The sequence below is a fragment of the Talpa europaea genome (assembly GCF_964194135.1).
Source record: "Talpa europaea genome assembly, chromosome: 1".
NCBI lineage: Eukaryota > Metazoa > Chordata > Mammalia > Eulipotyphla > Talpidae > Talpa > Talpa europaea.
The window spans coordinates 131,139,763-131,165,623 of NC_140073.1; the positions used below are offsets into that span (position 1 = coordinate 131,139,763).

The 25,861-nt window shown below is 45.6% G+C and overlaps 1 protein-coding gene and 1 pseudogene across 2 annotated transcripts; one reads left to right on the top strand and one right to left on the bottom strand.

Moving 5' to 3' along the window:
- Positions 1–2,287: 2,287 nt before the first annotated feature.
- Positions 2,288–25,465, bottom strand: FLACC1 (flagellum associated containing coiled-coil domains 1; the record flags this gene model as incomplete). The annotated part of the gene is made up of 13 exons (XM_084259468.1): positions 2,288–2,411; positions 3,089–3,198; positions 3,624–3,713; positions 4,990–5,052; positions 6,219–6,322; positions 8,717–8,816; positions 12,487–12,539; positions 13,323–13,420; positions 14,840–14,901; positions 17,412–17,505; positions 19,843–19,988; positions 22,433–22,478; positions 25,353–25,465. 13 exons carry the CDS (start codon positions 25,463–25,465, stop codon positions 2,288–2,290), a joined length of 1,203 nt encoding a protein of 400 aa, XP_084115594.1.
- On the top strand, positions 15,110–16,139 carry LOC311180384 (large ribosomal subunit protein eL6-like; annotated as a pseudogene). The gene is made up of 2 exons: positions 15,110–15,118; positions 15,368–16,139. The product of its transcript is annotated as a large ribosomal subunit protein eL6-like (transcript).
- Positions 25,466–25,861: the final 396 nt, after the last annotated feature.

The following is a 25,861-nucleotide window of genomic DNA, read 5'->3' on the forward strand; positions in this document are numbered from 1 at the left end:
CATTTGCTGTAATTCCACTCTGGCTTACTGTGGGTGATTTTATAGGGCAGAATCAGAGCTACAGGGTGGTATGCAGGAAATGTCAGTGGCCCTTAATTAAAGGACACTGGTGGAGATTTTTGTGACCTGACTCCTAAAAAAACCCAATAGGTTGAGGTTCAGGGTGTAATGCACTCACGCTAAGCAATCCCAGGAACATGTGCGGTGTGCCTCCTCTCCTGAATCTGAAGATCATGCTTTTCAGCAGCAAGACCCTGTATCTCTGTTTAGACTTAGATTTCATAAAACCTGGAGGCAATTTTCTGTGTTTTAATTATTCATAAGTCCACCATTAGGCCCACTTAATGAGATAGTAACTTTTTGGTTTGTTTTCTAAATTTTTTAAAATTGAGGTAACACTGGTCTATAACATGATTTAGAGGTTAACATTATTTTTATACTTTCACCCTTCCCTTTTCAAGCTGCCCTTGACACTAATGTATAGTTTGACTTGAAAATTTAAATTGGGAGTCTAGTTTCTAAGTTAAATCTTGAAAAATTTAAAATGTTTTATGTTATTTAAATTGTGTTTCCAAACTTCCTTTTTAGGCTTTTCTTTTGCTCTTTTATAATATTTACCTGCTTCTGTACATATAGTAAACATAATTTTATTTTTTGCTAATAATATGCTTTTTTTGTGCCTTTGTGTTTGTTCTTTATATGGTCTGTTCATTCTAAATCTTTAGGAATTAGATTATCTTTAAATGCTTTTTTCAAGATATTTTTCATAGAATAAAAACATAGTTTTACCTTACTGTTGCTTGGAGATTATTTCATTTGTTTGTTTTTATTTTCTCCCATGGCATCTCACAGGTAGACATGTTTGGATCACAGAGGTTTTTATTTGAGCCTCCCACTGTTGCCTTCCACTGTTGAATTTTTGAAAAATTTGTTGCTAATTTTTAGAAATTTAAAGATGTCACATAAAAACTTGAAAGTGTTTTTTAAGAACTAGAATATCAGACCATATCGACCCCATGCTCCTGTGTGGCATCTGAGGGATAGGTTCACCCCGCGCGCACCACCTGCCCCGCTCCCCTGGCTCCACTCTTCCCACGTATCCCCTGCACTGAGGCTGCTGCCAAGTCCCATTTATCATTGCTCATACTATTTTTTCCCCTTTGTCCAGCCCACTACATATATTTATGTCACCTGCTCTGTGGAGATTTGAATTCTGGTGATAGTTTAAAGAGGGTGGTAAGAATCATTAGAATTTCCTCCCAATTCATAGGTCAGGGAACATGTTTGAGATGTAGGAGAGGAGGAACACATGTAGGACAGAAGGATTTTGGCATCAAGTCAATAAATTATCTTTTTAGCTAAATGCTCAGGGAGAAAAAATTTGCACCCCCAAAATGCAATCAACATTTAATAAGGAGGGGCCTCCCCGGTGGCGCAGTGGTTGAGCGCTGGGTTGCGAAGGTGCCTGCAGCCTCTGCAGCGCTGGTTCGATTCCCGGCTGCTCCCCGGCCACCGGAGGAGGGTCCCACATGGCGCGCAGACCTCTCCTGCTGCCCGCTGCTTTCCTCAGCAGTGTACTTCGGTCCTTCTGCCTGCTCTGCTCCCCGCTCTGGCTCTGGTGAATTCTCTCACCCTCCTGTGCTTCTGACTGTACCCAGTGCTTGTATAAATAAATAAATAAATCTTTAAAAAAAAAACATTTAATAGGGAGTTCTTCAGATTAGTGTCTTCATAATTAAATGTGTATATATATATATATTTTATTTTGATTTTTACTTTATTGCAATTACTTTCCCCCCCAATTCCTTATTTGGATCCCCTAAATTCCTCCTATAAGTGAAACCATCTGGTATCTTTCTTTTTCTTTCTGGCTTATTTCACTGAGCATGATCCCTTCCAGCTCCATCCATGTTTCTGCCAATGGCATGAGTTTGTCTTTTTTGATTGCTGAGTAGTATCCCATTGTGTATATATATATATATATATATATATATATATATATATATGCCAGGTGTATAAAGGTAGGAAATAGTACAAAGCCCAGAGAAAGCTCAGCTCCAGACGTAAAAGAAGACCACTTTTCAATGAAGTCACGAAAATCTTTATAACTGAGATGAGAATTGGACATTCCCAACTACCCAAAGCAAATTGCAGAAAGGTAAAAATAGAATTGAGGCAACCCAAGAAGTAAACTCGTCATATACATTTCTAAGGAAACCTCACAGGTGGTCTCTGGGCCCACAGAGATCATGCTCCTACTGCCAACCATGGAGAACAACTTCTCTGCTCACGGTTCTTGTCTTTTCTTGCTGTCATCATTTAAAGAGTCTTCGTTAGTTTCATTAATAACAGAGGTTGATCTCCCAGATCGTTCCTGGTATATTTCTTCATTCTTGACATTTAACTTTTGTCTATATAGAAGAAGATGTATTACTATAGACTCGAAGTATAGAAAGGAGTTTAGGAAATAAAGGGAAGAGAAACATTGTTCTAGTCCTTCATCAGGGGAAGTATTACTCATTACTTGCAGAGTGTTTGAACAATGTTATTGAGAGATGCTATTTGGATTACAAAACTACCATAGGAGCATTTTTCTACTAAATCAACACAATGAATAACTTCCTTTGCTTAAAGAATTGGCCCAATTGTTTTGCAGTGTTCTAAGATGCATCTTCAGGTAACAGTATAATTTCTGATCTAAAGGTGATAACCCCAGGAACCAAAGGCAATTGCATCTAACAATATGCCTCTGATATCTAACTCCCTAACCTCTCTTGGTAGATGGACTTAAAAATAATGTGTCACAGAACTGAATAAACACCAAGAATCTCAGCTAAATGTATAAAAACTAAGAGGTAGGAGAGGGAGAGGAGTTTAGACATTGTTCCAGTACCTCTTCAAATGGACTGTTTGACCTTTGCAGATAACTTCTGCAGCCAGGCTGAGAATGAACACTTCTCTCCTGAAACTGCCGTGCTTTGACTTTATTAAAAAACCTTGGATTCTTCTTCACCTATTCCTTACCCAAATTCCCTCCCACTTCTTAAATACAACCCAGCCACATCTTTTTCAGCAGCATCATTCACACCTTAGATAAATATTTTCTTCTGTTAGGAGCTGGATGGTGTGTTTAAACTTTTCTTCATTTTCGGCAAGCTTGGCCTGGAAAATTTTCTCCATATTGCCCACCATACTTTTCTGAAAGACAAGTCAATTTTATTTTATTTATTTATTTTATTTTTTTTTTAAGATTTATTTTTATTTATTTATACAAGCACTGGGTACAGTCAGAAGCGCGGGAGGGTGAGAGAATTCACCAGAGCCAGAGCGGGGAGCAGAGCAGGCAGAAGGACCGAAGTACACTGCTGAGGGGAGCAGCGGGCGGCAGGAGAGGTCTGCGCGCCATGTGGGACCCTCCTCTGGGGGCCGGGGAGCGGCCAGGGATTGAACCGGCGCTGCAGAGGCCGCGGGCAGGATCGCTACCCAGCGCTCAACCGCTGTGCCACCGGGGAGGCCCAAGACAAGTCAATTTTAATACCATCTTTCCCAAACTGAGTCATCTAAGCTACACAGAGACTTGGGTTCCTCTCCCCATTTCCATCCTCACTCCAGCCAAGGCTCACCTCTCTCTGGAGTTCCATCTGGGTGTGGTAGAGCGTAGCGTTCAGTGATTCTAGGATAAGAGATTGTGTGTGCAACTCTTCCTCCATGATCTGAGTAAGAAGAAATTGTTTCAAGAAGCCATGGTGATGTCTATGTACTTATTCTCTTCTCAAGGCACCTGGACTAGAATGTGAAGCATCAACTCCAGCTACTCCTGCTGCACTTCAGTCTCTACCCCTTGTTAATTCTCCCTCCTCTCTCTCCACCATATATACTCTCCTCTGTAGCTTCACTGTTACTGCCCCAGTGTCAGCCCTCATGAGACCTGATGTGGGTAGTCCAATGGCTTCCAATCATTCACTCACTAAATAAGTGTTTATTAAATATCTAATACACATTCCAACTACACAACATTCCAAAAAGTGTAAAACTATAGAGATAGTAAAGAGAGCTTTGGCTGATGTAGGTTGGAAGGGGAGCAAGGCATGAATAGGTGGAAGACAGGATTTTTAGGAGAGAAGTATGAGTAGTCTCATACTACTATGGTGGACACATAGCATGATGATTTCACAAAACCTACAGAATGTACAACATAGTGAACCCTAATGTAAACTACTGGTATTAGTTAAAAATAATGTATCAGTATTGGATCATCAATTGTAACAAATGTACCACAGTACTGCAAGATGTTAATCATGGAGGAAATGTCTTGTGTGTTAGGGGAGGGGATTTTTATGCAGTATCTCTGTATTATCTTATAGTTTTTCTACAGACCTAAACCTTTAAATGCTCTAAAAATAATCTGTTAATTAGAAAAAAATACTACTGTAAGACAACAGGAATATTATGACAAACAAGACAGACATAATTCTTGGGGGTTAAATTCTAGTGAGGAAGATGTAAAAAGATTAAAAATAAATAACATAGTTACAATTAAAATGAAGAACAAGCAATATGTTGAAAATATATCTATAGGATGCAGTGTAAGTACCACGAGGGGCAAATGTGGGATCTATTTTAGATGAAAACTATAAAAACGAACCAGAAGATGGCAACAAAAGTAAAGAAGGAAGCTCCTGCCTCTCCAAAGTGGAAGTCAAATTGAAGGCCAAGAAAGCAGTGCTGAAAGATGTCCACAGCCACAGCCACAAAAAGAACAACAAAAAAATCTGTACCTTACCCACCTTCTGGCTTCCCAAAATATTACAACTCCAAAGGCAACCCAAATATCCTTGGAAAAGTACCCCCTGAGAAACAAGCTTGACCACTGTGCCCTCAAGTTTCCAGTGACCACTGAATCATCCGTGAAGAAGATAGTAGACAACAGTACAACATGTCATTGAGGATATCAAGGTCAACAGGTGCTGGAAAAATGAAAAAGCTTACTATTTTGGTCTTTCTCAGCTCTTCTAGTTGCAAGATATCATTTTCATGCTGTTTCAGTAACTCCTAAAAATAATTTTATTTAGAAAAGGTCAGTACTTTCTGGTACTTTTTCGAAGAATTAAGAAAGTCAGAATAAGATTCTAGAACATAATATAAACCAAAGTTCAGACATGGTTATAATAAAGCCCACATATAAACTAATGATGTGACATGTTGAAGTCAAACATTGAAAATCTTATATTCAATCTTACCACATTCAAAAATATTAAAAGGAAATTAGAGTTCATCGAAGGATTTTCTGATTAGTACACAGTTTTAATACTGTCAAATATTCAATTTTCCACAGATTAATCTTTATATCCAATGGCATCCAGGCAAAATAGGCAGTCTTTTTAGAGAAGTTAATCCTCAAATTTATATCAAAATGCAAAGGATATAGAAGAGCCAAAATAATCTTAAAAAATAAGAATTGGCAGAATTTGGTCTGAGACCTGCTTTCCTTATAATTTGGTGGGGGTGGGGGTGACTAACAGAAGTGCTAGCCCTCACCTGCCTCTACCTTTTAGATAACTACTCTTATTTTCTTTCTTTCTTTCTTTTAAGATTTATTTATTTATTTATTTATTTATTTATTTATTTATTTATTTATTTATACAAGCACTGGGTACAGTCAGAAGCGTGGGAGGGTGAGAGAATTCACCAGAGCCAGAGCAGGGAGCAGAACAGACAGACTGATGAAATACACTGCTGAGGGGAGCAGCAGGCAGCAGGGGAGGTCTGCGCACCATGTGGAACCCTCACCTGGTGTCCGGGGATTGAACCAGCGCTGCATAGGCTGCAGAAGCCCAACCGCTGCACCACCGGGGAGGCCCAACTACTTTTATTTTTTTAAGATTCTTTGTGACCAGATTAGCTTTGTTTAGTTAGTAACTACACTCTTTCTTTAAATATGAGGGGAACACTCAGAGACTTAAGAGTTTGACAAAATAAGGAATATCAGTTTTTTAAATGTTTAAAGTATTATTTTCTGCTAATTTCAATAACCGTGGTAAGATGGTACAGATAAAGGACAAGACTGTCAGCCTGCTTGCATCTATCTCTGGGATAGCTGTGAAAGGAGGAATAAACCCCAAAAGACAAAAAGCTTGACTAATTTCAGAGTCACATCTGAGAACTGGATGTCTCACTGGACTCTACTTTCACCACTGATGTGTTTTGGGCGGAGTTACCTCCTTCTCTCGATTGAAGCTCTCAAACATCAAAATGTAGGAGTCATTTATTTTCTTCTTTTCTTCTTGTGACTGTAACTCAAACTTTTTTGTCATCCTGTGTTCTGTGGAGGTGAGAGGAAATCACAGATATGTTTAAATGTGGGAAAACCAGATGCAGGAAGGAACTTCAATATCTAAAGATAATAGAAATTCCAGATGGGGTCAAAATCAAGTTCCCTTGAGCCGGGAGTTCAGCGTCTGACACGCACCTGCAGATGCTTAAGAATGCGGTGAACTTAGTGGTACTTCTCAATATTATCCGTCATAACAGGGCTTACCCCTCTAATGTCTTGTAGGGGAAGGTAAAAGGTGTCAGGCTTTTCTGCCCTCCCGCCATTCGGAGAGATGAGGGAACCCTGCGGTCCTGAATGCAGGCCTGATGGCGGGCACCTGGAGTGGGGTGTGGACATAGTAGATGGGATTCACCTGGGCTAAGACTGGGCTTTTAAGGGCGGCGTCATGGAGACGCCAGCAGAAGCCGAGAGAAGAAGAGAAGCAGGAAAAGGCCAGAGAGCCCAGACAGAGTGAGGATTTGCTGGGGGCTGGGAGGCCTACTAGCCTCCCGGCCCCCCAGCATCCCTGCCTGCCATATACCTGGTAAATCTAAATAAAGGACCTGCAAAACCCACTGAGGACTCTGACTCCTCCTTCACCCGGTCTGCTGGATCAGAAAACTTGGTGTCCTTCCTGCCCCTACATGTCTCTTGTTCTTTTTTTTGTGTATAGTTTATTTTGGATCTGTTGCTTATTATTTTGTCCATGCCTTCTGCTAAAATAACCACTCTGCCTTTTTTTTTGGATAGCCTTATCTTAAAATATAGTTCTGACCTAATGAGACTTTTCCAGAAATGAAATTCATTGTGTCCCTAGTCCTGGAGCACAGGTATGCTTTCACTGTGCTTGGGGGTTGGGACGGACAGGGGAGTCGGCCAGCAAAGCTCCAACACTAAGTAAGAGGAAGGAGGGGTCAGAAGCTAATGCAATTTTCTTCTTTAGAATCATGGTGCTGGAGGTGGGTGGAGAGGCAACCTCCACTCACAGTATAGTCTGGACTGAGCTCCATTATGAGCAGCTAAAGTCTATTTTGCCACCATCCCAGGCTGGGTGGGTTCACTGTCGGTTCGGACAGCTTAAACAAGAACTTGGAGCCCTTCGCATCATCCCCGCAGGTTTTTTAATGGTACATAGGGGAAACGAACCAGCAGGGGACAGCAACTTGGGCCACCTGTGAATGTCTATACACTCTTTCCTCTGGGCACTCTCTAGCCTTGTCTTGTGTCCACCTCTCTGTAGTCACTTGTCCTCATAGCAGTTCTGCCTTGGCCATCCCTGTCTGAGTGATGCTGCCTTATAACCCCAGCCTCCCCGCTCAGGTGTGCCCACTTACGCATGCCCACACCAGACCCCAGGTGTCCTGCAGCCAGGCTCCCAAGCACCTCCTGCATTCAAGGCTGCAGGTGATAGCCACAGAGGCAAATGGCATAAAAGCCTGACCATCTATATCTACCCTACAGTCAGCTTTCCAGAACTGATGGTGACATCTACACTTAGATTATGACACTGGGGACAGGTGAAGCATGGGCAGGTGGCAGACTGGGAGCTGTCCTGGGAATGGCAGGATTGCAAGTAAAGCCTCCAACAACTGCAGCCCCACATTCCTCACGGGGTGGGAATGGCTTTAGGCTTAACTTTTCCAGGGACTGTCTGCATTTAAATGAGTAATTTGTTAAAATCAACTCAATCTGATCTTAATTGGGTTGGGGTAAGGTATGAAATAGGTTTGTAGCGGCTCCATTCCTACCTTACCTAGCCCTGTAGGTCCTCAAACTCCTTTTTCCTGTTTTCATTTATGAAGACACTCAGGGGGGACAGGAGGCTCATCTACAGAGCAATTTGTGTGATCCAAAATCTGTGCTAAGTGTTAGAAATATGAAAAATATATAGTAATACATAATTGTATCAATTTGCATTTTGTGCTCTTATAAACGCACACGATGCCATCTGCCAACTGTATATCAGTTATAATAGGGGTCCTCAGAGGAGGTGTAGAATAGAGAGGGGCTCAGTGTAGTGGATGCTGTTGCCACCCCCCCAACAACAGAATATTTGAAGCTCCAATTCGAGGACTTTTTTCTGGAACTCTGGAGTCACTTATGTTGAGATAACAAGTCTACATGCCTACAAATATCCAAAGCTTGTTTCAGCTCGTGATGGCACAACTTGGAACCAATGAGTTTTGGAAGGTACAGGCTGAAACACTTAGGTGGCCATTTTCATAATAGACTCCATCCTGTCCAACTTGCTTTCTTGAGAATGCCAGGCACCTTCCATTCCAGAGCCCACCAGGCAGCGCAGCACCCTTCCCAGGCTGCCTTCTTGGTGTTGAGACCAAGCACAACAGTGTTGGCAGTGTCTCAGTGTAGCTTCATTAAAAAGTCAGATGTTTCTGTACTCACTTAGCTGCAGCAAGATCTTCTCACGCTCCAGCTTCTCATCCTTCTCCCATTCTGCTTTCTTCTTTGACCACTTATCTTCCATTTCATCGTAAATGCTGTCCTAAGGAGGCACAAAGGCACAGCGAAGAAAGGGACCCTGAATCACGGTGGCTGCAGAGGCTGTAAACTCCCTCCTGCGAGGGTCTCTCCCAGAACGGCACCCAATGCTTTGCGGCTTCCCTCACTGGGGATACCTTAGTGACAGGTGGGTGGGTGACAGGTGGGAAGAAATTTCCCACCCACTTGAGAACCTGTTGGACCCTGAAAATCAAAGGAAACTCTGCATGAGGTTTGCCTTACTAGAACTGGGCTTCCTTTGAAGACAGGCAGGTTCCCCAAGTTGAAGATTCACATTCAGCTCCCTCTAAATCATGAGTCACTCACCAGTAGAGATGAGGGGAATGCCTGGTAGTTCACTTGAATACTTAGAACATAATTGGATGTTGTTCAGTGTCTATTTTTTCCTCAGCAAATCTAACTTCCTTTGCAATCAAGGTTACATAGGCAATATCACACAGATGCTGTAGGGTAAAGAAAATATCAGGCTTTTCTGCCCTTCCGCCATCAGGATAGATGATGGATCCTTGTCCTGAATGCATGCCTGATGGCGGGCACCTGGAATAGGGTGTGGGGATAGGTAGATGGGATTCAGCTGAGTTAAGACTGTGCTTTTAAGGGCAGCATCATGGGGACGCCAGCAGCACCAGTAGCAGCAGTAGAAGCCGAAGCAGAAGCTGAAAGAGAAGCCGAGAAGCAGCAGAACGAACGCTAGAGAGCCCAGATAGAGTGAAGACTTGCTGGGGGCTGGGAGGCCTGCCAGCCTCCCAGCCCCCCCAACCAGCACCCCTGCCTGCCATATGCCTGGTGAACCCCAAATAAAAAACCTGCAAAACTACTGAGGACTCTGGCTCCTCCTTTACCCGGTCTGCATGGGATCAGAAAACCTGCACTGTGGCCAGTCCTGGCCACTACAATTGGCGTAGTTGGCAGGATCCATGTAGACAGGTATTGGAGCCCTCCAAAGACCTGGAGGGACTAAGGAGAACAGACTGTTTGCCTGTGATGACGCTGGAGGTGCCATGGCAGCACAGAAGGTGGATACGGTCCGGAGCTGTGGGACGAGACCTCGCATGGAGGAGATGCCTGAGAGGACTAGGCAACGACACCGGAAAGGACCAGCCAACGACACCGGAAAGGACCAGCCAATGACCCCTGAGGCAGCAGGCCGCTGCTGACACAGGGAGAGGCCAATGGACATGGACTGATAAACTTGGACTGACAATCCCGCCAGAAGGCGGAGGACCTTAGCAGGTTATGTTTTTTTTTGAGAATCTGGGGGTGGCCAGTGGGCCTTGATGGCCAAAAGCAGCCTGTGCATGCCCAGCAGCCAGGTGGAGGAGAAAAGCCAACTGAGAAGGCAAAAGCTGGTACTGATGCTAAGTTGAGAAGCCCTGAGTGGCTGTTAAGCAGCCTGGGTATGCTGAAGAACTGTGAGTCTCGTAAAATCACCTGTGGGTGATGCCCTGCTCATTGTTGAGTGAGGGTGAGGAGCTGAGGAACCTGTCCTTGGGGGACGGGTGGGGAACGTGGCTTGGGGTGGAGCCCAAGCCACATGTAGAGTTTTGATCCCCAACCCATGTGCTTGTGCAGTGGGTTGGCTTGAGTGCAGGGGTCTGTGAGTCGCATGGGTGGCTGTGAAGGCCGAGTGTTGGAGCGACTGCAGACAGAAACCCTGAGGGTTGGCGATTACCCCCAACAGAATAAAATTGCCAATTCCAGAGCTAGTGCATCCTGGGGGTGGATGCTGTGTGTGGCTTGTAGCCGAGACTGCAGCCAGAGAAGGCCAGGAAGCCTGACGGCTCCTGGTATGTTATAGCAGATGCCGTGTGTGATTTCCCCTCCCTTGTATGAGCAGCGCCTTCGGCAGCAGATTTGGTGGCTCATCTGCTGGTACCAATAATTGTCTTTTGCACTAGGTTGGTGCCCTGCCTGGACTTATTTGTGTTCTGTTGTATTTTGTTGTGATGTATTTGCTTTTGTGGGCCATGGCTGCATTGTTTGTTTGATAAAAAATTGTATATATGTATAGACTATGGCAGAAAACCCTGAGGGGGTGGACTGTAGGGTAAAGAAAATATCAGGCTTTTCTGCCCTTCCGCCATCAGGATAGATGATGGATCCTTGTCCTGAATGCATGCCTGATGGCGAGCACCTGGAATAGGGTGTGGGGCTAGGTAGATGGGATTCAGCTGAGTTAAGACTGTGCTTTTAAGGGCGGTGTCATGGGGACGCCAGCAGCACCAGTAGCAGCAGTAGAAGCCGAAGCAGAAGCTGAAAGAGAAGCCAAGAAGCAGCAGAATGAACGCTAGAGAGCCCAGATAGAGTGAAGACTTGCTGGGGGCTGGGAGGCCTGCCAGCCTCCCAGCCCCCCAACCAGCACCCCTGCCTGCCATATGCCTGGTGAACCCCAAATAAAAAACCTGCAAAACTACTAAGGACTCTGGCTCCTCCTTTACCTGGCCACTACAGATGCCAATGCTGTTGTCTGACTCAGCCTTCATGGTGATGTGACACAGGAGAAGGCAGGCCCCGGTGGATCCTGACCCCCTTCCTGACTTCCCTTCTGTTAGCAGATTTTACACTGCACCCGGGCCTGGGAGCTTATTTATAGTTGTTTGTGGGCATCTGACAGAGGTTCTCTGTCATCATTTTCAAGACTGTTGGGCAGCTCAGTTTCCAGAGAAGTGAAACTCTCTGGAGAGAGGCTCCAAAAAATTTGAAACAAAGACTGAAACAAACACAAGCACACTAGGAAGCTGAGGCAACTTCCAGCTCATCAGCCTGACATGCCTCTTAGGTGCTGACATTTCCTTGACTGCATCAAGACACATCTTGAGTTTGGGATATAAAATCAAACTTAAAAGTGAGTGATAAATAGAATTTTGAGATGGTGCTGGTGCATAACTAAGTTTCTTCCTTTGATAGGGATCAGCTGTCCTTATGTTTGCCTGGGCTGCACTGTCTCCCAGGACTCCTGACTTTCAGTGCTAAACCTGCAAAGTCTGGGGTAAACGGAACTAGTGGGTCATCAGAAGAGAGGGACTTGATACTTCAATCCTTCACCTGTCTTCCCCTTTTCTCCTATTTTCATCCTCCAAGGAAGAAATCATGCCCTAACTCTGTTTTCCTGGGTTTCCATCAAATCAGTGGATTAAATGAAAGGGTTACATTCTGAGATTGTTAGGGAGCCTGCAGGCACTCCGAGTGCAGGTGATACAGACTTTTTGGATGGCAATTTGGTCAAATGTGTTAGAGGTATTTAAATGCTTATTCCCTTTAACCCAACACTACTAAAATCAAAGATGTTACCAAGGGAAATATTAACAGAAGTTGTCTTAGGTGTTGATAGTTCTTTCTTTTTGTTATTGCTCTTGTTGGTTTTGAATTTTCTTTTTTTGGGTATTGTATCTCCATTTAAAGAAATGAGGAGGTGTTACTTTTGTAATGATACACATATTTTTCAATGAACTGCTTTAGGATTGGGTGGCTGACTGGTCATGGGGGCTGTCGCAGACTGTGGGGTCACTCCTCTTTGGATGTAGTTAGTGCTTTGTAGCTCTAAGGATGCTGAGTGTTTCTAACAAGAGCTTTAAATTCACCCCAATGTCATCAGCAGGGGTGTTTCTTGCTTCTCTTACTCTCATCATTCACCAACTTGTTCTGAATCTCACCTGATACATATGAAACATGTTCTTCAAGTACTTATAGTCCTTTGCCATCTCCTCTGGACAAAAGGAAAACAACAGAGTCATTATTATTTCTCTGAAATGCACATTTTCAAATTCAAATGTGAGCACCTCCTGCATGCCTTCCCCTTAGGTGGTGAAATGGCAAGGCTGTGGTGTGCCTCAGAAATCACGCTGGGAGCCTATTAGAGAGTCAGATGCCTGGACCCCACCCAAGACCTAAAGAATTGAGATCTCAGAGAAGGGGCCTATATTTGTTGATAAAATGCTTCTGAGGCAATTCTGTTGCAATTCTCAAACCCAAGTTCTAGAATTAATCCCTGCGATAAACCTACATCTATGGGAAAAAGAGCAAAACCTTCCAATTTGCATTTGCTTCTCTCTTACAAATAACATTTCCAAGTACATAACATTAATACATGTTCTCTTTAGAAAACTGGAAAATTAGCAAGGCATAAATAATCATCTTTAAAAATGTAATGTGAAACAAAAGGAGAAAGTTGTAGAATTTTTCCTCCCTGTGAAGATTAACTGTTAAGTCTACAAACTGGGCCTTCCTAAGGGTAGACAAAAGGCTAAAGGACCAGTATTGCAACTAAGTTGCAGGCCTTTCCATCTTCTGGGCATAGGAAGGGCATTAATGGACATGGTATCGCTCTTTTTAGTTTCATCCTTAATCACTTCCTCTTCCCGAGTTTTAGGAGGAAACGCTGAAAGCCTAGCCACAGCCTATCCATGGCCACGGGAGTTCCCAGGCCCTAGACCTACCCGGTCAGCCTCTCGCCTTTGCCCAGGGTCATTCTCCCAGGTCCCAAGTATACCTAGTTTTTCTTGGGCAGTCAACTTCTCCTCGCTCAAGGCTGCTTTGTATTTCTCCTCCAGTTCACTGAGCTCTGCTGCATGAGCCTCTTTGAGCTCCCTGCGAGGCCCGGGAGAAGGCAACAGTCATCAATGAAGAAGTCTGGGGCTGAGCTGTCATATTCACCTGGTCCTTCTCCTCTCACACAGAAGGCCAGTGGGCAACCTCCAGGGTCAACACCTCATGATGCTTTCTCAAGGCATCCCCCAGGGAAGGGTGAGGGTCCTTGCTTCCACCAATCACTATTCTGAATGGAGTTGGTAAGGGCCACAGGTTCATCAGAACAGTCTTCCTACTGGCATTTTTGGGAAACTGTGGACTGTATTATCACCCAAGATAATTTTAGAACCTAAGGTCACTCCCATTTCATGTTCCAGATGAGTGTTAAAATGAAGGCTATGTGATTTGTCTGGTCAAGAAAAGCTTTGGAGAATCCTAAAGTGCGTAGTAGTGAACAAGTCAGTATGAAAAGACTACATGCTGGAGAAGTCTAATCAGGGTTGTCAGGCACTAAGGGGGAGAGAAAGAATAGGCAGAGTATGGAGGATTTTTATGGCAGTTAAACTATTCTATAGGATACTATAATGGTGGATACATTTGTCAAAACCCACAGAATATACACCACAAAGAGTGAGCCCTATTGTGAACGATGGACTTTGGGTGATAATGGCGTGTGAGTGTGGGTTCATCAGATGCACCATGGTGGTGCCAGGTGTCAATAATGGCATAGGTTGTGTGGGTGTGGGGTCAAGAGTTTAGGGAAATTCCCAGTACTTTACGCTCTCTTGTACTGTGAATCCAAAACTGCTCCTAAAAATAGTCAGTTATAAGTAAATGAATAAATGAATAAATAAATAAATAAAGTATGTATTTTAAGTTTCTTTTTTTAAAGCATGTCTATGACTCAACAAGGAGGACTATCAATGCACCAGGACATCTGAGGCTGCTCTGTGCTCATGCAGGAGCATGGAAGGTGACGTTGAGCTTTTGTTCTCACACACACAAACCTCCTCCTTTTACTTCCTCTTGGCTTGTGTTGGTTCCTGCTCCACCCCCACCTTCTTCCTGTCCTAGCAGCCCGGGAGAGCGGAGGCGAGGGGAGAAGAGCAGGAAGTATGTTCACAGCCCAGGCTTTTCCTCCTCCTCTTACCCGCCCCCCTCAATTTCTATTTACCACAGAAATCTCATAGATAATCAAAAATTTCTTCTTCTCAGGAATTAGTTAAAAAGGGAGATTATAACTGAAATGAAGTAATTAGATGAGAAAGTACAAAACTAAGAAGAACCTCCTTTGGTCTCAAACAAAGTCATTTTGCTCTTCAAAGCCATGTACTCACCCCCCCTCCTCCCTCCTCTTACCGCCCCCCCCCATTGCCATCCAACGCCACTGGACGCTGTCTGCAGGCTCAGTGAACTGAACTGCCAGGGGGAAGGAGGCGTAGGTCCTCCAGCACGCACGGCTCTGTGTCAGAAGCATACCTGTTCTTGTTTTCAAAGTTCTGCTGCATCTCAGCAGAGCGGAGATCCATCTCATTGGCGAGCTGGAAGAGAGGCTGGCATTACCCACGCGGGATGGAGGACCCCACTCCCGCTCCCACCTGCAATGTTTAAGCAGCTTTACATTCACGGGTGTGGGGTTTCCCCAATCCCCATTCCACCTCATCTGTGCTCTGCGGCTCGGGGCACATCCCTCCTGGGGGCACAGAACAATGCTTGTGTGGCTCTGTGTCTTCTGTACATAACTGGTTCATGGTGTCAGTGAGTGGAAGCTCCTCTACTAGCTGTTTTTGTGGGTGTGTCTGACCTCTGAGAGAATCTCTTAGTGACATTGGAGCCAGGGGATTTTCAAATATGTAATTCAATTGAGCAACTTTTATTGAGGTTTGGCCTGGAAAAGTCAGAAGTCGGACTCAGACTCTGCCTTCAGTGAACTTAATATCCAGTGGCATCGCTTTCCCACCTTGCAAGTTGGCGGCTGAAAAAGCTGGCAAGAAACCCTGAGCCAAGAAAGCTGATGCTGGCGGCAAGGTTAAGGAGGCCAAGGCCAACACCCCACTGCAGTCAAAACCCTGTCCTAGGGAGAGGAATTGGCAGATATTCCTGGTCTCTGTTCTAGAAAGGCCATGTACAAGAGCAGGTATTCAGCAGCTAAATCCAGGATTGAAGAAAAAAAAAAAAAGATTCTGTCTAGAGTCACAAAAACAGTTGGTGGAGATGAGGATGGTGGTACCTGAGTGGTCAAACTTCACTAAATGCCTACGTATTATCCTACTCAGGCTGTGCCTCGATAGCGGTTGAGCCACAGCAAACCCCCTTCAGCCAGCAAGTGAGAAAACTGCGAGCCAGCATCACCCCTGGGGCCACGCTGACCATCCTCACAAGGCGCCCCCGAGGCAGGAGGGTGGTTCTCCTGAAGCAGGTGGGAGCTGGCTTGCTGCTTGGGCCTGGACCGCTCTCTCTCAATGGAATTCCTCTGTGTAGGACACACCAGAAATATGTCGTCGCCACCGCCAGCAAAATTGATATGGTTTGAAGACCCTTGAACATCTCACTGCTGCTGACTTCAACAAGAAGAGCTGCGTGGGCGCCGCCCCCAGGACAGAGAGATCTTCAATCCAGAGAAGGAGAAATACGCCCTGGCAGAGCAGCACAAGGCTGATCGGGAAGCTGTGGACTTGCAGATTCTGGCAAAAATCAAAGCTGTTCCTCAGCTCCAGGGCCACCTTGATCTGTGCTTGCGCTCACCTGTGAAATTTGCCCTCTTGAATTGGTGTCCTAAATTTCCTACAAAGAATCTAATTAAATAATGATCACTTGCAAAAAATAAAAGAAATGCAGTGTTAATAAGTCCTCACTGACAGAAAGGCCAGGAATTTCAGGTGACCCTCTATTCTGACCTCTGGTCAGCGTCTCAGAAGGAATGGATACTTCCAAGCCAGTCAGCGCCCACTGCCAGCTAAGATGAGGGTTCAGGGCTGGTCCTTGCCCTCTCTGGCTACCGGGGGCAGTCACCACTCTTTCTTCCTAAGGGTCACACTGCAGTTTTGAAGTTCACAGGTGAAAGATTCATAATCTCAAGTCCCTCCATGGAAATTATCTCTAAATATGTCTTCAGCAGGGTCAATGCTTCAGTGAGTGAAATGCACATTTTGCCCAGTCACCCAACACAGACGAGATGAATGACATTATGCAAATTATTTAACTTCCTGGGCCTCAATTTTTTTTTTTTTTAAATAGAAGTAGACTGTAAACCTGGCAAGGATTTTCAGATAAATAAAATAATGACTCAATAACCTGAACCATGACTGAATCACTGTAGGATTCAGAAGCATCTGGATCATATCAGAGGGTGAGGGGTGGACCAGGTGGGAAATGAACCTTTACAAGTGGATTTAATTACAACAGGCAAGTGTGTGTGTGGGATATTTCTGAGCATCACTCTGGCTCGCCATTCCAGCCACCAGGCACACCTGCTCCGGGAAGGGAAGATGAGACCTGATTCAACAGATGGTGAAGTCTAGAGGAAGTGTTACCAAAATCCCCAGGAACCACAAAGAGTGCAAATTAACATCAGTAGCTTCTACAGTGTGGGTTTTAACAGTTTCAATAGCAACAGGATGTGGGCACCTTCTGAGCGACACTAGATGTGCTAGCCCCCCATATTAGTGCCATAAACAAGAGTCTCAGCAACCTTGAAATTTAACTCCACATGAAGGCCACAGTAGACCTGTTCAGTAGGACACAGAAGGGAGGTGGTTGGCGCCCACTAGTGTAGAGAGGACTGTGCCACTGAACATTTGGGAGGCACTTGGAGAATTCCCGGAAACTGAGTTAGGCCTTGAGGAGGGACTTGAGTTCTTGCAATGATAGATGAGGTCTAAGTCAGAAAAATACTTCTGCATTCTCCATTCTTCTCTTCAGAATGGAGGTCTGCACAATGTGGTTCCCATGAGAGAAGCGTTTGGCATTGGCCTGGCACATAGCAGGTGATCTGCAAATGTTGGCCTTACGCCTACCCATAGAGCTGTTAGTTAACTCCAGGATCACTCACCAGTTTTTGGGCAGCCTGGTGGTCTCTGTTCATCTGCTCTATTATCACTGTCAGCTCTGAGATCTGCTCCTCGAGGTCAGCGATGATATCAGTCCTACGGGGCAAGTAATGCCTCTGTCATCCACAGACCCCTCCCCGGGGTTGGCTGGCTCTGGCCTAGTGAGAACCAGGTCATGTCTGCACCTGATCCATCATGATGGGGTGAAGTGTAGGGGCAGAAATGTGGTCTGGGAGAAAGAATCTGGCAGTAGATTGAGCCTCAGACACGCACTTTTGGGTAAGCTAATGGGAAGTGAGCAGGGATAATTTGGTGCCATACTGACTAGAAGGAGAAGAAGAATATATCAGAAATCTACTAAGGCTGAACCTTGATTCAGTAATGCTCATTGAAATGGAGGAGAGAGAAGTTCAGAAGATTAGGCGACGAGAAAGTGGTGAATAGCATTGTTGCTGACAGTGAATCATAGACAATGATGGGCCACAAATCAGATGAAGGGGAAATTTAAGAGAGCGGCTTTCAGACTAGATCATGGTTTTCTGAACTTCTGGGTCTGGGGCGCCATGATGTCTGTAAGATTAGTCAGGGCTGTTTGGTTGAGCTGGAGTAGGCAGGGTGGCAGGTAGTGCTATATGTGGCGCAGCAGAGAGGAGGGCCCTGATGCCAAGGGGGTGAGAAAACAGAGGGGATAAAGGAGGAGAGGCATAAGGCATGAGAAAGAAGAAAGGGGATGGGGAAGCTGAAATGGGGGCGTTCCCATTGTTTGAACATGATCATCAACATAAACAATACTCACAGGGCCTCCCTGGTGGCGCAAAGGGTTAAGCACCACACTACGAAGCAATGCGCAGCCTTCCCGGCTGGCCAGGGGGAAACCCACATGGCGCAGCAGACCTTTCCTGACTCACCCACTGCTTTCGTCAGCAGTGCACATCGGTCAGTCTGCCTGTTCTGCTCCTCACTCTGTCTCTGGTGGATCCTCTCACACCCCCACATCTCTGGCCAGTACCCCAGCTCTTGTGTGCATAAATAAATAAATCTTTAAAAAAAAAACCCCAGAGGGCCTCCCCGGTGGCGCAGCGGTTGAGCACTGGGTTGCGAGGCTGCCCGCAGCCTCTGCAGCGCCGGTTCGATCCCCGGCTGCTCCCCGGCCACCGGAGGAGGGTCCCACATGGCGCGCAGACCTCTCCTGCTGCCCGCTGCTCCCCTCAGCAGTGTACTTCGGTCCTTCTGCCTGCTCTGCTCCCCGCTCTGACTCTGGTGAATTCTGACTGTGCCCAGTGCTTGTATAAGTAAGTAAATAAATAAATCCTAAAAAAAAACCCAAAGGAAAAAAAAACCCATACTCACAGCTTTGCTGGGGAATAAGACAAGGACAGGGCATCATATTTTATTAGTGACAGGCTTTCTTTCTTAGGAGGTCAGGAGGTGGCTGTGGGGGCTGGCCTGACAGTGGGTGCAGGCTCATTCCCTTCCTGCAGGGGGCAGTCGCTGCACAGAGAATGAATTTTCCTACTGGAAGGGAAGACAGGGACACAGTCTGGTTTCTCTGGGCCAGGTCAGATCAGGGCCCAAACGGCCTCACTCAGCATGGGCTTTGCGTGTCCCTCAGCCTCATTCCCAAACTAAATCCCTCCCCTAGCGAAACCACTGCTAAAAGTTGGGTTGTCTCCTTTCTATACACCGGCAATAAGAAGGTGGTTGTCTCTGTGTGTTTTCTGTTGTTGTTGGTCTTTTAGATTTCTGTCTTGGGAAAATAATTTTCACAACAAGCTAAACAAAGCTAGGGAGGAGACATTCACTGTGGAGCCATCTCAAGGTGCAGATGGAAACAACAGGCAAGGAAGGGGAGGTATGCAGGAGACATAAGCAGATATGATGAAAATAATGTGGGTTCTCACTTCACATGGCACTGGTATCGATCCTGAGAGTGGGTGAGGCTCGAATGGCTGAGGATGGCAGTGTGCTTTGCTGGGATGGGGCAGCCAGAACCTTCCACACTGCATCTCCCAGAAGCATGTATGGAATGGTATCTTTGGACATAACGAAAAAAGCGATGCATACTCAGGTCTTCCAGAGACTCTGAATTTACTCTTAGTTCTCACCTTCCAAATTCTGGCTCTTTTATCAACATTTCATCTGTTTGTTACCTGCAGGAACAATTGCTCTCCTTAAGTACGAATAATACTACTATCCCCAATCATCTTCCAGATCAGCTGCCTGACCTGTCCTCCATCCTGACTTGAACGGGACAGAGCTGAGAGTTGGGTGTTGACAGGAGCAAGTGAGGGGCTGGAGAGTGAGGTGATCTTGCAGCCCCTTCAGAGCAGAAACCCTTAAGTCTGGGTGTGGAAATTAGGGTCCTGTCTTTAGGGCCAAACCAAGCCAGGTGGGGTAGCTCTGAAGAGCAAAATGTCAGTCCAAAGACTTTACCTGGACATCTTCATTTTGTTCATGATGTCTGATTCCAACCGCTTTTTCCTAGCAGACATCTTTTCCCCCAAGGTGATGGAAATCCGCTCCTTGTTCCGAAGGAGGCCATAGCTGGGGGACACGTGGATCACTTCCTGGCCCTGTACCTGGGCCTCAAGGTGGAAGGTAAGATAGTCTTTCAGATGGTGTGCTGACCCTCTGCCCTCCTTACATCTCCATAGCAGAGATGTGAGATGGGGTGCCAAGGCCCAAGACTTTTCTGTCTTCTCCAGTCACCACTGACCCTCGTATCTCCAGATTTCTCTCCTAAGATCCAACTGCAAGACCCAAATGGCTTCTGTATGTCCCCTCTCAAGGTCAATGTGAACAAAATGTAACTACTGACCCCCTCTCCTCACTCTGCCACAGCCCTGCTCTGCTTCTCAGTCTGCATCACCGCCAGAGGCCGGAGGATGCCAGGCATGATGCAAATTGCTCAGGTCTTGAACTTGGGCCTGAGTTTAAATCCTGGTTCTGCCAACAGGATTTGCACCCCAATTTCCTCATCTGCACCCCAATTTCCTCATCAGAAAATAATGATACAACTTTTCCTTGAGGGCTTTACGAGAAAAAACCAAAATAGCGTATGAGTAAATGCTTAGCAAGTTGCAAGAAAAAAAAAATTTCAGTCAGTTCCTCTTTTGTCCCCTCACTAAAGGTCAAGTCAGATCTGGCAGGGCCAGTGGCCATTGTGCAGCAGGATGAGACTGCAGCTTCTGGAACTGTGCAGGACACCCTGAAGCACCCGGGCCTGTCACTGTGATCTCTAATGGGTCTCATCTCCTCTCCAGATCCCTGCCCCTGACTTAGGCCAAGGCCACTGTGATCTTTCTCTTTGGCCCTGGTGATCCATTCCCAACTGCGGCAGGCTGTGCCTTCCATGCTGTCTCTTGACATGGTCCAAGCATTGGGTGAGACTCCCAAGAAGAGGGGAGTTCCTATGCTCCCCAGAAGAGGGAAAGTTGTGCTTCCCAGAAGAGGGGAGTTCTTGCACTTCCCAAGAAGATCTGAACTAGGGGGTCCCCATGGCAAAGCCTGCTAATGCTCTCCTCTTTGTTCTTGGTTAATGCTGAAGTAAGTTAGTTATTAATTGGCATGTGAAAACCCAATTCAGACCTAGACATTAATTGATTTACTATTCTTACACTTGAATCAGTATCAAAGAAAGTACAAAATGCTAAAGGTATAGCTAGGAAAGAAATGTTCCGGCCCTGAGAACTATGGAGAACAAGCTGCCCTGAACCAGCTGTGCTTGGAAGCCATAGCCTAACACAGGGGGTGCATGCTTGCGGCAGTAGTACATTTCCTGGTGCTTGCAAGAGGTCAATAGTTCGCAGGCCATGTGGAGGTTAGGAATTTCTAGTTAAGAGTTAGACTTCAGTAGAACTAACGTAGATTTGATGAGTTGTTTTAGGTCACTTTGACGTAATTGATAAATTAGCCAAGTTAATTGAGTGCTAAGGAGATAGGTTGATTTTAGTAATAGAATATAGAATAGGAATTTTACCCCCACTCTGAAACTGGGAAAGTTTAATAGAACGCTTAATTTTGCCAAATTAAATGAGCTGTACCTAGGAAACTAATTGTTCTTAAGGTTACCAGAGAAATGCCCTTTAGGTGTGAGACCTAGGGAGTCTTTACATGTTCATGAGAAAACATGTATTGATTGTCTCTATTCTGCCTCAACGCTTACATTGATGTAATCCCACCATCGTCTTAAGGTGTAAATAAAGACCCGCTGAGACCCTCAGCAGGAGATACATGCACAAAAGAAGGTGTCTGTGTCTGCCTCACTCCTACCTCGCTCCACTTCCTCTCAGCCCTCCGAAAAAACTTCACCGACGCCGTCCTCTCCTTTCTGAGATCCCTGACACGACTTCTAGCTGGAGCTGGTCTCCAACACCCAACCGGCCTCTCCGCCTTCAGTCTGGATCTCCCTAAGCTCGTCATCCTCTTTGCTCGGGACATTCAATTGTTTTCCTTGACCATTAAGAGACTGCATGATCCTTGATTAAGAGCCAGGGGAGGAAAAAAATAAGAGCCCCAATAATATCCTACCAGGGGATGCTTTTTCTGAAATATAACTCTTACCTGGCTGGGTGACTGTGTCAGACACCAGAAGGACTAGGCCCAAACTCCTTCTGCGCTTGGCCCCCAGTTCTTTCTCTAAATCCCTCCAGCCCCTGCTCCCTTCGTTGGCCCCTCCCCCAGCAGTGGGGCATTTGGAGTGAACACATGGTTTCCTGCATCGGGGCAGGAGCTGTACCCAGGCCTAGACTTGTGTCACTGCCCAGCATCTCCGTGACACTCGGCAGAGTGGGAATTAAGACTGCAGAGTGGGAATTAAATGTCTTCTCTGGGCTCTGGCTGAAGCAAGTTCAAGACCTGGCTCTGCAGCTTATCAGCCACATATTATATGCAACAATCTCTGCACCTCCTCATAGGATGATCAAAGATGCAGGGAGATTAAGTACATGTAAAAGGCCATGCTTGCACACAGTAGGTGTGCAGTAAATGTTAGTCCTACCACCCCCTTTGCATTTTTACTCACTTGAGGTAGTTTATTGCTCTCCTCTTGTCCCGGACAGATTTTCCCTCTGTAAGAAAAAGGCAGGCTCAGAGAATAACCAGAGAGTAAAGAGATGTTGGGGTTTACGAATCACACCCTGAACCCACTTCTCATCTGTAAAAAGTGACATTACCAGGATGATCTCTTAGTTCTCAAAATATCCTAGTTCAGGAAATAGGGAGTGTTTCATGATCTGGAGATCTTCGGTGCATAGGTCGTGATAAAATGGCAAACAGTAAAAAGCAGAGAAATCTCTCTCACTGCTGTAACGCTGGAGCCATGTGGAAAATGAGGGCGAGAGTCTGGGAGTGAAGACCCCGTGGGCGTTCCTGTGATCCTAAATTCACCCCCCTCACCCTTAACCCCACTCCAGTTCTTACTGAGATGTGTATTGTCTCCCAACAGTCTTTCTTATTTGCTCCAGAAACTGGTGTTCTGGGACCCTGAAATGACCAAAATGACCAGTTAAGTGAACTCAGGATACACCAAAGTTTATGATTCTGAGATCTGCTTTTAACCCTGATCATCATTATTTTGCTTTCAGGTATAGAAACATGAGCCTAATGTCAAGTACTACCCAAGTATTCAAAGCATATTCCTAAGGAGCTCAACCGGAAGGTTGACAGACTACAGTGAGAGGGTAAACTGGCTTGATGAGCTGATGAGAGGAGCAGGTGGGCCAGGTCTGTGACAGCAGGATCTGCCTCAGGCACTGTCCCTCCACAGCTACTCACAGACATGATTGAAACATGCTCTAGGCTGGTAGGGTGGGCCCTAATCTCATCTTTTAGGTGCCCTTATAGAGATGAGGACCCACAGAGACACTGCATGATGTAAGACACAAAGGAAAGAGACAAATAGGGTGTGCAGCAAGCCAAAGAGAGTCCTCAGAGGGCCCGCTGGTGCCTTGACCTTTGACTTTCAGCCTCCTGAACCGAGAAAAAATAAATTTCTATTGCTTAAGAAGCCATTCTGTGGGTCTTTGTTGTTGTTGCTATGGCAGCCCTAGCGGTTAATATATCATCTCTTTGAGGATAAGCCACAAAGTTCTCACAGTGACCAGCAACTTTACTGTATGAGTTTCCAATTGCTGCTGTAACCGATCATTTCAAGCTTAGTGAGTCAAAACAACACCAACTTACTATTTTACAGCTCTGGAGGCCCAAGTCCAAAATGGGTCTCACTGGGCTAAATGGTGTTATTGACAGAACTATGTTCCCCTAGGAGGCTCTAGGGGAGAATCTATTTCCTTGCGTTTTGCAGCTTCTAGAAGCTGTTCGTGTTCCTAATGGTCTTTTCCTCCATCTTCTGAGCCAACATTGTGTCATTCTGAGGCTGGGGACTCTGACTTCCTCTTCCAGGCATAAGGACCTTGTGATTACACTGGGCCCACCTTTGAATAATCCAGGATAATCAGTCCGTCTCCAAGTCAGCTGACTGACAGTTTCATTCCATCTGCAACTTTTAGTGCCCCTTGGCAAGTACCAGAAGACAGTCATGGTTTCCAAGGATGAGCCGTAGTCATCATGTCTACTATCGTTCTGAGTCCACTCCTGCCACACTCTCCTCACTTCCCCCACTCCCACCACACTAGCCTCTTTGCTTTCCTGGAAAAGGCCAGGAAGTTGTCCAGTCCCTACTCAGGGACTTTGAACTTGCTGTTTCCTCTGCCCAGACTCCTTGCCCAGACAGCAGTACGGCTCCCTGATGACCCTTTATATGGGGACTTGCCCAGACAGCCTTATATAAACTAACACCCCTACCACCACCACGCCCTCTCCTCTTTGCCCATGTCATCTGTTTGACATAGCCCTCACCAGCTGTAGATGTAGTCCATTGCTTATTGCCTATAGCCCTTTTGGGGATACCCCCACACCCCACTAGAATGCAAACTCCAGGAGAGCAAGGAATTTGCTCTGTCACTGATGTTTTCCAGAGGCTGAAACAGTGCCTGGCAAATAACAGGTGCTTAAGAAAGAAATATTTTCCAAATAATTAGTATTTCAATAAGTATTTTCCAAATGAATAAATAAATGGAATACAAAGATTCATGCAAGGGCTTAAACTAAGTTACACATCAAGGTTATAAAATGTGGATACAAATTTTATTTTAGGAGTAAAAATAGTTGCAATAGACAATCTGCAAGTTGTGGGTGCGAAGGGCCACAGAATTACATGGAGGAGCTTTGGAGGAAATCATGGCGCATCCTGGAAGTTCTCTGACATCCCTGAAAGTGATTAGCTCAAGTCTGGCAAGATTGTGAAGGACAAGGAGGGAGATTATTTTATTCACATGCCTCAAGGCATTCCTCCCCATCGACATAAAAATACTTACTTTGGGGTGGCAACAGGTTTTGTTATTGGTTGGATATAAGTTTGTGTTTTTGTAGCCAGAGGAAGAGGCATTGGCCTGAAAATGAAAATAAACAATGAAAAAGAGGAAATTGGAAATTCAGAAACCTGACTTAGCATCTCCAGCTTAGGTCAACTCTTCTAATGACCCAAAATTGGAATATATGGTCTGACAGCTGGAATCTTTAAGATCAGCGTGCTCTTGGGGAACCTTAGATCAAAGATACTGGCACTGATTCACTGCCCTGTGGATCCCTCAGTTCCAAAAGTTTTTTTGTGCCTCATGGAAGGGCAGTTACCATTTGGCCGGAAGCTGCCCTTTCTGCTCTGCTGTAAATCAGAGATTTCCTCATCTAAAATGACACTACGCTTAGGCAGGCCGTCAAGGGCAACAGGCAGCCAATATGCCGGTAGGGAAAGCTGTGCTGTTTGCTTCCTGGCCCTCTTGGGATTTTGCTACCAAGTTGATAGTTTTGGAAATCTCATGAGACACATAAGCCTAAAAGGGAGTCAAGCCCTCAGGTTCCACCCCACCCCAGATAATTTTTACTTGGGCTTCCCTGTGGACTTCTTATTTGGGGGTTGAGGGGTCTTGACTCGTTTCTGTGGCTCCGAGTTCCATGGGTCCAAGCAGGTACAGTACATGAGAGGGTTGGGGTACATGGCAGGCGGTCAGGGGCAGAATTGGCTGCTATGTCAGTAGGCCCTTGCTGAAAAGGGAAAAAAACAGCAGAGTCAAAGCAACAAGAGAGATGCAAAGGACCTGGGACGATCCAAAACACAAATGGTGGATTCTGGAAGCCATTACCTGGTGTAGGGTCTTGTTTACAGACTAACACCTCTCCCCTCCCATCCAGTAAATTGACTTGAAAACAATTTAAAAGTTGTTATCATTGTGTGGCTACTGTGAGCCAGGTACACAGTGAGTCATAAAGTCTTGTTATCCCAATTTTACAGATGAGGGTCCTGAGCCTCAGAGAGGTCACAGAGGCAGCAAGTCGCAGAGTTGGGAACAAACACAGTCTACCTGCCTCCCAGGGCACTGCTCCTCCATCAGGC